This window comes from Hippopotamus amphibius, chromosome 5, assembly GCF_030028045.1.
Source record: "Hippopotamus amphibius kiboko isolate mHipAmp2 chromosome 5, mHipAmp2.hap2, whole genome shotgun sequence".
NCBI classification, from domain to species: domain Eukaryota; kingdom Metazoa; phylum Chordata; class Mammalia; order Artiodactyla; family Hippopotamidae; genus Hippopotamus; species Hippopotamus amphibius.
In genome coordinates this window covers 83,287,680-83,303,944 of record NC_080190.1, presented here as the reverse complement: position 1 = coordinate 83,303,944, position 16,265 = coordinate 83,287,680, and the positions used below count along the sequence as shown (strand labels likewise).

The window sequence follows — 16,265 nt, the reverse complement described above, 5'->3', positions numbered from 1 at the left end:
TCCCTTTCATCACTTGAAATATATCGTGCCACTCCCTTCTGGCTTGCAGAGTTTCTGCTGAGAAATCAGCTGTTACCCTTATGGGAGTTCCCTTGTATGTTATTTGTTGTTTTTCCCTTGTTGCTTTTAATAACATTTCTCTGTCTTTAATTTTTGTCAGCTTGATTACTATATGTCTTGGTGTGTTTCTCCTTGGGTTTATCCTGCCTGGGACTCTCTGTGCTTCCTGGACTTGGGTAGCTATTTCCTTTCCCATGGTAGGGAAGTTTTCAACTATAATCTCTTCCAATATTTTCTCGGGTCCTTCCTCTCTCTCGTCTCTTTCTGGGACCCCCATGATGCGAATGTTGGCGTGTTTAACATTGTCCCAGAGGTCTCTTAGGCTGTCTTCAGTTCTTTTCATTCTTTTTTCCTTATTCTTTTCCACATCAGTGATGATCACCATTCTGTCTTCCAGGTCACTTATTCGCCCTTCTGCCTCCGTTAATCTGCTGTTGGTTCCTTCTAGTGTATTTTTCATTTCAATTATTGTGTTGCATATCTCTGTTTGTTTGTTCTTTAATTCTTCTAGGTCTTTGGTAAACTTTTCCTTCTTTGCATCCAGTCTTTTTTCAAAGTCCTGGATCATCTTCACTATCATTATTCTGAATTCTTTTTCTGTAAGGGTGCCTATCTCCTCTTCATTTAGTTGTTTTTCTGGGGCTTTATCCTGTCCCTTCATCTGGTACAAAGTCCTCTGCTTTTTCATTTTCTCTATCTTTCTGTGGCTGTGGTTTTCAGTTCTGCAAGATGAAATACTGCTGATACTGCTTGATACTGCTGTCTGCCCTCTTGTGGAGGAAGTTATCTAGGAGGCTCATTCATGCTTCCTGATGGGAGGGACTCTGGTTCATACTGTGCATTCTTAATGAGGCTTTTTCAGTTGCTGGTGTGGACTCTTGTGTATGCTTATTCCCAGCAAGACCTGGTGGCCCGCCTTCTCCCATCGTCCTAGTGTTACACTGTAGTAGGCAGTCCATTTCCCGTTCTTTAACTCCCCACATAATGCTTTTTGGCACGCCTATAGCTTGCAAGGTCAGTTCACTTCCATGGTTTGAGTTTCTCTATCTTTGAAATAAATTCTTGATAGGTGTTTAAGGCATGTTCTAGTTCTGAAGGATATTAATTATAATGACAATAACAGTCTGTTATTACATTTTATGAAAAGAGCATAAAAATGGCTGAAAAAAGGAAAAAATCTAAAAGAATAATATTAGAACAAGGGAGAGGCAGAACAAATAAAAAGCAATGAAAAAGTAGAATACAAACAGGCAAATAATAAAGGAGTCATAATATAATACTAGGTAATACTTATAGAAGCATATATTGCCATGTAATTACTCCAGGAGGAAACATATGTAAAGAATTTCTCAAGGAATCTCCTAAAACCATACAGAATATTCAGTAATTTTAAAAACAAAATTGTTACATAGACTAGTAGGACCATAGTGTTTAATTACTGCTATTCAGGTATTTTAGAAGCATATATAGTCTGTTCCATCTAATTCCAAAATCTTTCTTTTTTTGTCTCCTGCCTGGCACAACGCTCTTTTCACCCCCAAACTCATTACTCAAGTTCTTCTGATAACCAGTCATCTTACATACTATCCTTAGTTTATATTTGGGTGGAGGAGAAAATGATGACTGTATAGCACCTGTGCTCTGTTGGAGCTTAGGCAGCGAGTGTCAGCCTGTACCATATAGAGTAACCAGTATTTTGTTTATGTATATGTTCCTTCTACCTTGTTCCTAAGAGAATTTCAGCAAAATACATTACCTCTAACTCATAAAGAAATCTCTCTCTTGTCATAATGAACATTGTAACTATGGAGACAGTAACTATTTTAGCTTGTTTGATGTGTTTGGTGCTCCATTAGAGCTACATTATATTGGTGATATTCTGGTATTGAAAGCTACTGTTCTACCCTAATTTGAAATATAATAATTCCTGTCAAAAATCCAGTTGAATTGAGTAGTACTCTTCTTGGCAGTCAGAATGTCTGGTATTACAAAATTCACCATACAGCAGATGGTGTTTGGTTAAAAAAGGTAAAAAACTATTATCCTCATTTAGCTTATGTTATGCTATGTGTCACCGTAATGAACTATTTTTAGTTTATCTCATAAGAAAATAGCTTGTTTTGTTTTTTTCTTAAAATACATAGCATTGATTTCCATAACTATATTCAAATAAGAGCAACTTCTAGAAATTCACATTCAGCTTCACGGAGGGCAGATATTTTCTGTTCATTCTTCACCTTCACTCTAATTTTGGAAGGAAGTAAATTGCTTTCTTCTCAAGCATAATGCAATTTTCAGTATTAATGGGGAAATTAAAATTACTGTTCATATACAGGTAGGTGCTGCTGTGCCAGTATAAATACTAGAGAAGTGTGTTTAGTAGAAGAATAATATTTGCCTTAAGCTGTTTCAAACTACTTATCATATATTTGATCCTCAAAGAGCCATATGTGATACACAGTCTTATTCTTTATTTTATCTTTTTAATGTGGCCTTATTTTATACAGAATAAACTAAGTCTGAGGCTGAGAATGTCTTGACTAGGGCCACATAACTAGTCAGCAAGGATTATGTAAAAATCTCTTTTAGAACTCATTCCATTCTTTCTTCGACTTCTCTAATTATCGCCCTGGCCCTCCACAGTTTTCAGCAGACACTGACATAACCCTTGTGGGGGTTAAGCCCTCACAGTGTTGTGGCAGCCCTTAGTTTGCACTAGCAGTATAGCTCTGCCTGGGATTTGTTACAGATACTTGCTAGGCCTACTCTAAAGCAAGAATATAACTTATTAGTAAGCTAATGATCCAAGTCATTTGTTTTCTGACTTAAGATCTTTATTACTTCACTTAATACTTCTAATGAGGACATTTTAATTTAAAAGCTCATTTTCAGTTGTTCATGTTCTTGAGTTAAAAATGTCAGTGAGTTTTCCATTTTCCAGAATAAATGTATGTAACTTTCAAACAAAAGAGATTAATTTGTTTTTAATGATTCTTCTTTCTGGCTGAGTTTTTACAAAAATAAACTTTGTTTCCCCCTTTAAACAAATAGATCTATTGCAGTCAGTAGTATCTTGCACCCTGTAAAATCATGCTGAGTGGAGAGGCCATCACAGCTGTTGGCTCTCAGCTGTCTGTACATGTAGGAAGCATCTCAGAACACTGAAAACTTGGCAGAGGCATGCTTTCCTTTATAGCTTCCTGATACATTTAGAAAAAAATGGTCTACTTGCTGCTTTAGAACAGAAGTAAACAAAAAAAGTATAGAAATACTGTGGTTTCTCTTAATAGCTATTGCAGGGATTTGGTTTCTCTTTGGGGTAGCAGAGTAAGGAGTGCTAGTCCAGGAGTCCAGAGATCTTGCTGAGTCTTGGCGCAGCCAGTAGCTGACATTGTGTCCTTGGACAGGTCACATCATCTCTTTGAGCTTTGGTAACTTTATTCCTTGAACCAGGAAGTTGAACTAAATGGCCTCCAAGGTCCTTTCCAGTTCTAAAATGTTATGATTCTATATATGAGTTTCTCTCTAATATGGCATAGTTCCTTCTGTGGTATATGTTTTATATTTATGTTAATTTCCTTCAATTTTAGATATGATGAATGGATTAAAGCAGATAAAATAGTAAGACCTGCTGATAAAAATGTGCCAAAGATAAAACATCGCAAGAAAATAAAGGTAAGTGCTTATTTTGCCATATATTATAGCTCTTAATTAAGGAATTTTGCCTCCAAAATGAGTATTAAGTATGTTTGCATTAGTGTTAATAGAGTTGGAAATACTCTCTTGAAATAGCAAATTTATTCAGTGCTAGATTTGGGTACAATTAATATTGTCAGCTTATGGAAAGACATTTTGAAAACACTACTAAATGATCTTTGAGGTTTTTTCAGTTCCAACATTGTATATAAGTCCACTCAGTCAGGTTTCACTTACCCATTTCAACTATTTCCTGCACCTCTGGTCTCCAGCTAGGCGCCATTGAGTAGTGTTGCTGGGAGGCTGGGTGACTGTAATAGCTGTAAACCATTCAGAGGCAGAGAAGGAGGTGTCTTGAAGGCAGAGGAGAGCTTATCTGCAGCTCATCTTTTTGTCTTCATCTTTCTCTGACTATATAGGTAGTGCCTTAGAATGTGTTCACAAGACCTTGTTAGGTAAATTCTACATAGATACCGTGGGAAATATGTTAATGAGCTTGTATGGAAATTAATATTACTTTTAGGTATGACAGAATTACTTACTTATTTTAGACTAAATCTTTTTTTTTTTTTTTACAATAGAACTGGCTTTTATTAAGGTCTGAAAATTACTGGAAATGTTTATAAAAGCATAGTAATGCTCTTCTTTCTCTTAAGCTATTCCACTGTAATGCTGATGGTTACATTTCTAAAAAAGAAAAAGGTCAGATCCAAGCAAAATAGGGCTCTGTGGCCCATTCCCAGTAAACTCCTGCCCCTTTTGCTTTGGAAACTGCTGCTTCTGGAAGGTCAGGGCCAGACAACGAAGCGAGATGAGCGGTCCTTTTGAAAGTCGTGCGTGAGCAGAGCTCACGGGAGGTGAGCAGCAACGTTGCCTCCTCCAGCCCTTTAAAGTATACTCGGGGGGGGGTGGGGGTGGGGGAAGGTCTTAGAAACTGTGCTTCCCCAGGCGAGATATCAGTGAGGCCAGAGGGTCTCTAGGTGGCTCTTACTATAATGTTTGACCTTTTCTTATTTCATTAAGAATTCTACACAGAATTTTAACAGCAGAAAATCCAGTTTACTTTCAGTCTAGACTAAATCTTCTTAATGTTTTATTAGAAAGTAGACCATTAACTAGGTTTTAGAATATTTTTTATCTTTTTAATGGCTTTTTAATACTTTGAATGGTATATATAGTTGAAGTGTTTAATAGTTCTCCTAAATTCAATTTTCATATTAAAAGTGAGGAGCTATTTACTTTCTGACTAAATGATACCCTGGTGGCCCTAAATACTGAAAGTTTTCCCCTAAAGTGATTATTCTTTTCTTACTGTGAAATTGGGTCCATATTTTTAAAGTTTTGGTATAGCAACTCAGTAGCTGCAACTCAGGGCACTCTTGGTCTTTATTACAAAGTGTGAAAGTCATGCTGTATTTAGCATCGTTCTTAGCTACTAGAAGAGTTGTGTGTGTGACACTAAAAAGCCAGTTTCCCTACACTGTTTTAGAAGTAGTATTTCTCAGGTAGAGAATAGGGTAGGGGTAGGAGAAGCAATATTAGAATATTGTTGGGGGAATTTTTTCTACATATTTATTTAGTTCTCAGTTTAGTTCTTGGCCCCTCCCAGGCATTTAAAATTCTTGGCACAGGGAAGAGGCATGTGAATTTTGAAAAAGCTTCCTAGAAAATACTTTATATCGTATACCCATCACTCAATCTCATCTGACTGCGCGAACCACTATTTTCAAGGCTGTCTTCTACAGCCGTCCAAAGCCATATTTGAACTTTGCATGAGGTAGACTATTTCTGCCTTCAGAATGCATGGCATATTGTGATCTCTGATATAAAGTGATGAAAAGACTGGCAAGAATAGGAGAATGAGAACAGCACTAATCATTGAGAGGTTTTGGTAGTCTGCCTACACATAAGCCTTCTCAGTGCATCCGGAGAATTCAGCCCCGGTGCTCTAAGCCAGTGGATCTCACACTGTGCATGTGTCACAGTCACCTGAAGAACTTGTAAACCTCAGATCGCTTGGTTCCATCCCCAGCGTTGCTGATTCATTAGATCTGAGTCTGTTTCGAGGAGTTACCACTTCTAACAAGTTCCCAGAAGATGCTAATGTTGCTGGGCCAGGATCCACACTTAGAAAACCAGTACCCTGAAGAGAGTAACTTCTGTGTATCCAGAATGATACTAATGAGTACCATCTCTGGGAGAACTTTGAAAATAGCCACTCGTGTTCTATATTCTAACCATACAACAGAACTTCAGCACTGTTTACTTCTGCATCATCCTCTGCACTATCATTTAGAAGCTTGTCTAAATCATTTTTCCTATAAATTATTTTTAAAACAAATTTAAAAAACGGTTTCCAGGAAATATATTAACCTCTGCTCATCTATTTGTAAATAGCGAATTTGAGAAAATTTCTCATTTTTTCGTGAAACATTAATTCATCAATGATACAGGGGAGGTTGCCCGCTGACTTGACTTTACAGCAAGTCATTTTTTGAAGAATGACTCCTAGCTGTCAACCGAATAAAGATACTTGATATTTTGTCATTCCCAACCCTCATTTTATATGGATACTCTTACGGGTCTTAGAACTACCAGGTTGAAATTGCGTTTCCTTTTTTTTAAATGAATATTGAAGCCTATTGTGATTTAATGTTTACAGAATTTGTAATACCAATTATTAGCAGTATGGAGGTTTGCTAGTCTTAATTGCCTGATTGCTAATTTTATTTGCACTATTAAAATATGAATATGACAAAAGCTTATTTCTCATCCTGTATTATTTGTTAAATAACTTTGAAAAAACGTCTCTGACTGTTTTGTGGGACTTTTTATATTCTTTTTACAGTTTTTAATAATATAGTCTATAACTTTGAGTTAAAAATGAGTTTTAACATTGTTACCAATAAATGCCTCATAAATTATGACTAACATGGGATATATATTTTTTTCTTAACCTAGAATAAATTAGACAAAGAAAAAGACAAAGATGAAAAGTGTTCTCCTAAAAACTGTAAACTTCGGCGCTTGTCAAAACCACCATTTCAGACAAATTCATCTCCTGAGATGGTATCCAAGTTGGATCTTACTGATGCCAAAAACTCTGATACAGCTCATATTAAATCCATAGAAATCACTTCTATCCTTAATGGACTTCAAGGTAAACATAACAAGCATCCTGTTGCATGCAGGTGTTTCTTTAATTTTTTTTTGTTTTAATTTTTATAAATCAAATTCTATGAAGGTAATTCAGTGACATTATCAAATTCCCTTTTTTAATTGACAGAATTTTGTTGACTGTGTTATTACTTGAAATAAAATCAGCCGCTTGGAAATATTTCTGTTATTAGTAGATCTGAGGGCACCATTAGATTTTAGTTAAAATTTAATATGCAGCCTCTAGAACTATTACTGTGTTTTTTTCAGCTACCACCCTTTCTGGTGCCATGTAAAAGCACAGCTTGTGTTCTGCAGTATCAGACTATAAAATTATACTGAACTTTTTATGAAGAATACCAAACTTTGCTTATCTTGGTTATGTTTATAATGATCTCTCTTATTATGTCGTTATTGCTTAATACTTAAGGCAAAATGAAGTCTAACTAATATAATAAAAGTGATGAGTACTGGAGGGGAAGATTTTTGTAAATCTGACTGGCAGGGAAAGAGAGAATCTGATCTATCAAAGGAAGTAAAAGAATGTATCTCCATAAAAACACTTTACGTTTCTTATGTCTTAAGACAGTTTGGATTTGTATTGATTTTGAATGTAATGGAAATTGTTTTTTGTCTCTTATTTCAGAGGGATATTTATATTTATTATTTGTAAATGTCTAAATATTCTAAAGTTCATTTTTCATAATTTTCTAACAGATATATATATACAGCGTATGGAAAAGTATATATATTAAAGAAAAATGATATGAATACTGTATGTCTACCACCGTGGCGAACAAGTAGTATTTACTTAATTATGTCTCCTTGAAAAGTAATTAATATTCTGACTTAATCATTCTTCCATTTTTCTTTGGAATTGTATTAAGTCTGTATATAGTCCTAAAGAGGATATTATTTAGTTTTTTAAAAACTGTGGCAAGCATAAACCATGCTGTGTAAAAAAAGGCGGTATTTCCACTTAGATGAAGGCTCCCTGAGAGTGTTATCTGAATAGTCTCTAGGTCATACTCAGCTTCTCTGTGCATCTACAGAAGCATCTCTAAGGGAATTCAGTGGGGCAAGGCTGTGAGGGCAGGGCGTTCTGGGAAGCGCCGGGGCTCACCACGTAAGAATATCTGATGTAGTCTCAGTGGACAACCAGAAGGAAGATGCTCGGTGGGAGTAGTAAGGTGCTCTGTATTTTCCTATTCGAGACTTCCCAAATACATCCCTAGGTCAGAATGTTTCTGCCGGGTAAAATGATGTCATTATCTGATCCAGGTGATGGCACATAAGACATTGAGGGGAGAGCTGGAGTTTCATCCCCAAATGGTTGAAAAAAGCTGAAATACATAGAAAGATTGTAGTTGACGGCAGGAGGCGTCTTGGTGATGACGGCGCTCCATATGACTTCCTTTGGAAATCACACTGCACTGGTCTGGACTGGTTTCCTTCTACATCTGGTGCTCACTTCTCTTCCTGGGAGCTTTTAAGAGCTCTCTTCAAAGTAGTCCCTAGAATTTCTTTGTTTTGGGTATCTGATTTTTTTTTTTTTTTAACCTTCTTTGGTATACTCATTGTGGTGGAGCATATTCTCTAGTAAATTTTAAGAACAAGTGAATAAGAGAGAAGATAAATTTTTAGAGGCTGCCCAGATCTGAAAATATCTTTATTCATGGTTTAGTGGGGTTGGACATTTTTCCTTAATTATGTTATTGGCATTGTTCAACTGTTTTTTTGCTTACAGTGTTATTTCTGTGAAGGTCAGAGCTCTTCTAGTTCCTGATTCTTTGTATGTGACTTGTTTTATTGCTTGTTTTTTTGCCTTTCCCTTTCTCTGGAATCTTGAATCTTTGTTTCTAATGTCCTAAAATTTCACAGAAATTATACCTTGTGTGGATGTGTTTTCATCCACTGTGGTGTGTGCTGGCTAAGCTGTTTCATTCTACAAACTTATGTCTTTCTGTTCTGGATAGTTTTCTTGAATCATTTTGTTGATTTCTTCCTCTGCATTTTATTGTTTTCTCCCCCGCTGCCCTCTCCCCCCCCCCGCCCCCCCCAACCTCTCTCTCTGACCTGCCGTTATATTAATATTGAACCTTCTGCAGTATACTCTAATATACTTATCCTTTGGCAGGGACGTATTATTTATTCTGTCTTTTTCTTCTAATTTCTTAGAAATTTTCTCAATTTTATCTTTTAATCCTTTTACTATTTAATTTACTTCTATAATCCCTATTGACAGCTGTAATGTTTTCAGTTTTCAAGAACTCTTTGTTTTCTGCATGCTTTGTACAATTCTGTTCTTGTATAATGGGTGCAATATCTTACATTTCTGATTTTCTTCTTTTTTTTTTTTAATTAGTTAGTTGATTTACAATGTTGTGTTAGTTTCCAGTGCACAGCAAAGTGGTTCAGTTATACATATGTATACATATTCTTTTTCATACTCTTTTTCCATTATGGTTTATTACAGGATTTTGAATATAGTTCCCTGTGCTATACTGGATCTTGTTGTTTAATTTATATATAGTGGTTTGTATCTACTAATCCCTAACTCCTAACCTATCCTCCCATCCCCTTTCCCCTAGTTTGTTTTCTATGTCTGTGAGTCTGTTTTTGTTTTATAAATAAGTTTATTTGTGTAATATTTTAGATTCTACATGTAAGTGATATATACGGTATTTCTCTTTCTCTTTCTGACTTATCTTGCTTAGTATGATAATCCCTAGGTCTATCTGTGTTGCTGCAAATGACATTATTTCATTCCTTTTTTTATGGCTGAGTAGTATTCCATTGTATGCATGTACCACATCTTCTTTATCCATTCATCTGTCAGTGAACATTTAGGTTGCTTACATGTCTTGGCTATTGTAAATAGTGCTGCTGTGAGCATTGGAGTGCATGTATCTTTTCAAATTATAGTTTTCTCCGGATATATTCCTAGGAGTAGAATTTCTGGATCATATGGCAACTGTGTTTTTAGTTTTTTTAAGGGAACTCCATACTATTTTCCATAGTGGCTGCACCAATTTACATTCCTACTAACAGTGTAGGAGGGTTCTGTTTTTCCCACACCCTCCCCAGCATTTGTTATTTGTACACTTTTTAATGATGGCCATTCTGACTGGTGTGAGGTGGTACCTCATTGTAGTTTTGATTTGCATTTCTCTAATAGTTAGTGATGTGTTGAGCATATTTTTGGGTGCCTAATGGCCATCTATATGTCTTTTTTGGAGAAATGTCTGTTTTGGTCTTCTGCCCATTTTTCAGTTGGGTTGTTTTTTGTTTTGTTTTGTTTTTTTTGTTATTGAGTTGTATGAGCTATTTGTATATTTTGGAAATTAAGCCCTTGTTGGTTGCATTGTTTGCAAATATATTCTCCCAGTCCATAGGTTGTCTTTTCATTTTGTTTATGATTTCCTTTGCTGTGCAAAAGCTTGTAAGTTTGATTACATTCCATTTGCTTATTTTTGCTTTTACTTCTATTGCCTTGGGAGACGAACTCAGGGAAACATCGGTATGATTTATGTCAGAGGATGTTTTGCCTGTGTTCTCTTCTAGGAGTTTTATGGTGTCATGTCTTACACTTAAGTCTTTAAGCCATTTTGAGTTTATTTTTGTGTATGGTGTGAGGGTGTGTTCTAAACTTCATTGATGTACATGCAGCTGTCCAGCTTTCCCAACACCCACCTTGAATAGAAAGTATAACAGAAAGGAGTAGAGATAATAATTAGAGAGAAAATCCTCACTGCTTAATATATTTCAGCAAATGGCATATTATTAAGAGATAATGATAGTAACTATTAGAGAAGATAGTTATAAGATTTTGGAGGCTTGGGAGGGAAGAAAGGAGCTTTTGGTGTTTTTTTATGAGTCTGAATTTGTTTTAACCGTGTACATGTATCACGTGAATAATTTAAAAAATTCAGTTATTTAGGAACACGTAAAGATTAAATGTTTTTAACCATCTTAATTGTATCAGTTATTTTTTACTTTTAACAAACTTAGCTAAAGAACATACATGCATTTCTCAGGGTGTAGTATAGTTAATATTCTAGATTCTGGAGTCCAGTAACTTAGATTTAGATTTGATCTTGACTTATTTTAGCTCTTTGAGGTGGTTTACTTAGCCTCTCTAAATCCTAGTTTTCTGAACTATAAGATGAGGCTGATAACAGACACTCATAGGATTATTGTGAGATTGAGTGAGATGACCTGTGCAAAGCATTTCAAAGTACCTTGCATGTAACAGTTTCTTAATAAATGTTATATTAAAATCATAATAAAAGCTATTATTTTTTATACTTAATTGAATTTATTTACTAAAATGAACATTTAAGAAATAAATTCTGTAGATATGTTTATATAAGGTCTAAGTTACTTAAGTTAATTGTGTTATTCTTTAAAGCATCTATGGTGGAAATACATTGTTCACAAAATCTTTGAATGATCGTTGCTACATTGAAAGTGAAGACTACACTTTTATAGAAACATAGACTTTGGAGTTAGAACAACCTGGAACTGCGTCCTAACTCCACTATTTTCTGCTCATAAATTTGGAGAAGATTCTTTCTTTTTTATAATCAGCCTTATTGAGGTATAATAGACAAACAAAAGTCATGACTTTTATGTTTACAATTTGATGAGTTTTGGCAAAAGTGTACAGTAGTGTAATCACCACTATAGTCATGATATAGAACATTTCCATCATTGGGTGAATGTCTTCACTCTCTGAAGCTCAGTTTCCTCACTTGTAAAATGAGGATAAAACCTAGCAACCTGGGGTGGTTATAAACAGGCGCTAATGCATGTTTCTATTAGCTGGCACAGAGAAGACATTGCTACTGTTCTGATCATACTCATTGTTTTTTCTTTCTTTTCTAGCTTCTGAAAGTTCTGCTGAAGACAGTGAGCAAGAAGATGAGACAGGTGTTCAAGACTTAGATAACAATGGCAAAGAAGAATCTAAAATTGATCATTTGACCCACGTCAGAAATGATCTTGTTTCAAAAGAAGAACAGAACAGTTCATCTTTGCTGGAAGAAAACAAAGTCCATGCAGATTTGGTAATAGCCAAACCCGTGTCGAAATCTCCAGAAAGATTGAGAAAAGATCTAGAAGGATTATCCGAAGATACTGATTATGAAGAAGAAGATGAAGTCACAAAAAAGAGAAAGGATGTCAAGAAGGACACCTCAGATAAATCTTCAAAGCCACCGGTAAAACGTGGTAAGAGAAGGTATTGCAGTACCGAGGAGTGCTCAAAAGCCGGATCACCTGGCAAAAAGGAAGAGAAGGCCAAGAACAAAGAATCCCTTTGCATAGAAAACAGTAGCAACAGCTCTTCAGATGAAGATGAGGAAGAGAAATCAAAAGCAAAGATGACACCAACTAAGAAATACAACGGTTTAGAGGAAAAAAGGAAGTCTCTGCGGACAACTGGTTTCTATCCAGGATTTTCAGAAGTTGCTGAAAAAAGGATAAAACTTCTAAATAACTCTGATGAAAGACTTCAGAACAGCAGAGCTAAAGATCGGAAAGACGTCTGGTCAAGTATTCAGGGACAGTGGCCTAAAAAAACGCTGAAGGAGCTTTTCTCAGACTCTGACACTGAGGCTGCAGCCTCCCCACCCCATCCTGCCCCAGAGGAGGGGCCGGCGGAAGGGTCGCTGCAGACCGTGGCCGAGGAGGAGAGCTGCTCACCAGGGGCCGAGCTGGCTGCCCCACCGCCGGCCAGTGCCGACGGCAAACCCGCTGAGGAAAAGCCGGTGGAGGTCAGTGACAAAAAATCAGAATTTCCAAGTAGTGGCAGCAACTCAGTGCTCAATACCCCTCCCACGACACCCGAATCGCCTTCCTCGGTCACCGTGACGGAGGCCAGTCGGCAGCCGTCTTCTGTGACAGTATCAGAGCCGCTGGCCCCAAACCAGGAAGAAGTGCACAGTATCAAGAGTGAGACCGACAGCACAATCGAAGTGGACAGTGTGGCCGGGGAGCTCCAAGATCTGCAGTCAGAAGGGAACAGCTCGCCCGCGGGCTTCGACACCAGCGTGAGCTCCAGCAGCAGCAATCAGCCTGAGGCAGAGCATCCGGAGAAAGGTGAGGCCATAAGTCTCCGTTGCCTTATTTTAGGATCCCCCACCCTCACAGTTCCAGTGGTCTCATAGCATCTCTCGTTACCATGGGAGGTGTTTACGTGGAGTACTTGTATGAACATGGTAAAAATGGGAATTTGAAGGGTAATTTGTGTAAGGAAGTGTGGAATGTATTTAAAAGCCTGAGAAGAATTGAATGTCCTGTGTTTCCGCCGCCTGTGACGTTTCACAGTGGACCAGACACACGCTAGAAACTGCACGCAGGCCCAAATCCATACCTGTTTGGAAACTCACGATACACTGGTTGGCTATATGGCATGAGCAGCTTAAATATATTTCTGTAACATTGTTTTTGCAGTTGTCATGTGCAGTTTCTCACAAACATTTTGATTTATTGACAGACCCCTCCACCCTTAACCAAATACTGTGTATAGGGGTTTGGAGCAACCAACTCTCCAGGCACTGCTTTCCTCAGACAACCGTGTCAAACTGATTTGCAAGCCTGACTAACTTTGTGTGAGTTTGTAAAGGAATTTGATGCTTTCTCCAATGCATAGCTTCCAAATTGAAGGACCAGTGTCTATGTTAATAGCCTGCAGTAGTACTTTTTTGATTTTCTGGGAAGTTGAAATCAGTAGTTTCCAAAAGCATTAGTGCCATTTTGACGGTGCCATGGCGATACTTCTGTTGTCATTTTTCTTATAAACCACTTCATCCAGGTGTGTTTAGATCAGTATCCTCTAGGCTGACACTTGGCTTTGAAGCACACTTTTCCAGTATAAAGATAGAGCACTAGGGTATGTATTTTATGTAACGTACCAGATTTTATTATGCTAACTTCAGGTTTTTAGCCAAACTTAGATATGATCTAGACCAAATTAGTTAATTCCAAGTTTTCTCACACAGCTCTTTTTTTTCCTTTTTTTCCTTTTTCTAGTTTCCTTGAGATATAATTGACATAACATTATCACAGAAATCTTAACTTAAAACGTTAAAAAAAATGTAAATATTAAGTAAAAAACATAGTTGCAATAAATTTCGATGTTCTTTGTTGTTTTTTACATTCACACACATAGCTACTGGGTTATGTTTGTGTGCTGTACTATCTTATGGAACTGAATTATCCAGGCATAAGTAGGATAGCTTCCAAACTGAGGGACCAATGTCTGTGCTAATGTAATATGTAATCAGAGCATATTACAGTATTTTTTAGAGTTTATATCTCTTTAAAAATAAATTCTTAAGCACCTATTTCATATGGCTCCTTTTAGTAAATTTGTCTGCTGATATTGGAGAATTCACTTTATTTTAAAAGTAAAAATATAAGGGAGTTCCCTGGTGGACCAGTGGTTAAGACTCCACACTTCCCCTGCGTGGGGCACGGGTTCGATCCCTGGTTGGGGAACTAAGATCCTGCATGCCGCACAACGTGGCCACACACACAAAAAATAAGAGTAAAAATGTAAATTTTACAATTTAGATTTAGGATTGCCTTCTAGTTTAGACTACAGTAAGCTTTTTATTTCTTGTAGCTGAAAGATTCAGAATTAGTCTTAGAGAGAAACCTGGCAATTATTTTTAAGATTCTGCACTTTAATATAGGTGATATCCAAATCACTTTCTTTATGTTTCACTTTGTTATATTAAAAGAGCATTAGGAAAAGTTATCAGTTAGGTGTAACCCATAAAAAAAGAAAACTAAGAAGTTGCAAACAAAACATCTCATAGCCTGTTCCATTTTTTACCCACAAAGCCATGTCTTGTGTACTCATGGTTGATTTTACTATTGTAACAAGACTAAGAAACTTTTTAAAACAAATATGGCATAATTTTATCATAGTATTAATTATATTGTGTCATTATTGTATTTGACATTGGAACTGAATAGAGATAAGACTTTATTAATGTCAGGAAGAAGATTACTGTATAGTCTGAGAAATAGTAGGTATAATTAGGGAGATATAGAAACACAGCAGATGCTGAGAATCAGATTAGTAGTTGAGAAACTAGTTTGGAGTAGCAGTTAATCATTGAAGCTTGGGCATCGGGAAAGGTAGGACTTGGGCTAGTCCTTGAAGAAAGGGAGACATTTATAATATTTTAGAATAACTTCCTACCAAGAAGATGAAACATTTCTTAGAACTAAATACTATGCTGGATTTGTAAATGGTGTATGTGTTAACCATCGCCCTGGGAGCTAAGTTATTGTTGTTATAAATTTATAATAAAATTGTTTTTATAATTTGTTAATATAATTAAGTGTGAATTACTACTAAAATTTATTCCATTAATATTATATCATTAAAATTTCATTAATAAGATTATAGTATATATAATTAATATTTTAACCTGTAATTAAATCTTAATATTTTGGTTTTATTGAATTTTAACAAATTGCAGCTTTTATTTTCAACATATATCTGTTTTTTGTTTTATTGTTTTTTTAAATCTTTGGCTGCACTGGGTCTTTGTTGCTGCGCTTGGGCTTTCTCTAGTTGTGGCAGGCCGGGGCTGCTATTTGCTTGTGGAGCATGGGCTTTAGGCGTGCAGGCGTCAGTAGTTGCAGCATGTGGGCTCAGTGGTAGTAGCTGCCGGGCTCTAGAGCGCAGGCTCAGTAGTCGTGGCCCACAAGCTTAGTTGCTCTGAAGCATGTGGGATCTTCCCGGCCAGGGGATCAAACCCGTGTCCCCTGCATTGGCAGGCAGATTCTTAACCACTGTGCCACCAGGGAAGTCCATATACCTGTTTTTGAATTACTAGATTTATGAACTCCCAGTACTATATTGAGAACTATATTCAGTTTATGTCTGATTTTTCTAGAAGGCTGTGCATACTTTATCTGCTTTTTAAAAAACTCTTAATTTTATTATGTGTAATAATTCAACTCCTTAGTGACAATTTATTTTTAAAATTTTAGTAATTTCTATGATAATTTATAAATCTTATGAAGAATGTTTAGTTTCAGAATTCATCTATTCTAAAATGTGGAATTAGTTTATACCTGGGGCAAGCTTGATTTTATTTTGTGTTACTTAATAATTTCTTTCTCATCAAAGCCTGTACAGGTCAGAAAAGAGTGAAGGAAGCTCAGGGAGGAGGAAGTTCATCAAAAAAGCAGAAACGAAGCCATAAAGCAACAGTGGTAAACAACAAAAAGAAGGGCAAAGGCAGTAAGTGTAAAGTCTCTAATTTTTTAAATATAAAGATGGTGGTGGATATATTTTTTCCCCATTAAAAAAAGGGTATTCAGGATAT

At 36.3% G+C, this 16,265-nt stretch overlaps 1 protein-coding gene across 7 annotated transcripts in view; it reads left to right on the top strand.

The window, feature by feature from the left end:
- The window catches only part of ARID4B (AT-rich interaction domain 4B), a 131,794-nt gene that overhangs the window by 105,899 nt on the left and 9,630 nt on the right, over positions 1 to 16,265 (top strand). For 6 of the 7 annotated variants that reach the window (XM_057735546.1, XM_057735549.1, XM_057735548.1 and 3 more), the window contains 4 exons: positions 3,651 to 3,735; positions 6,718 to 6,916; positions 11,800 to 13,014; positions 16,067 to 16,180. In XM_057735546.1, the coding sequence (XP_057591529.1) occupies positions 3,651 to 3,735; positions 6,718 to 6,916; positions 11,800 to 13,014; positions 16,067 to 16,180 (1,613 nt within the window). Of the gene's footprint in view, positions 1 to 3,650; positions 3,736 to 6,717; positions 6,917 to 11,799; positions 13,015 to 13,411; positions 13,527 to 16,066; positions 16,181 to 16,265 lie in introns of those variants that run through there. The other variant, XM_057735552.1, reaches the window with a different exon arrangement.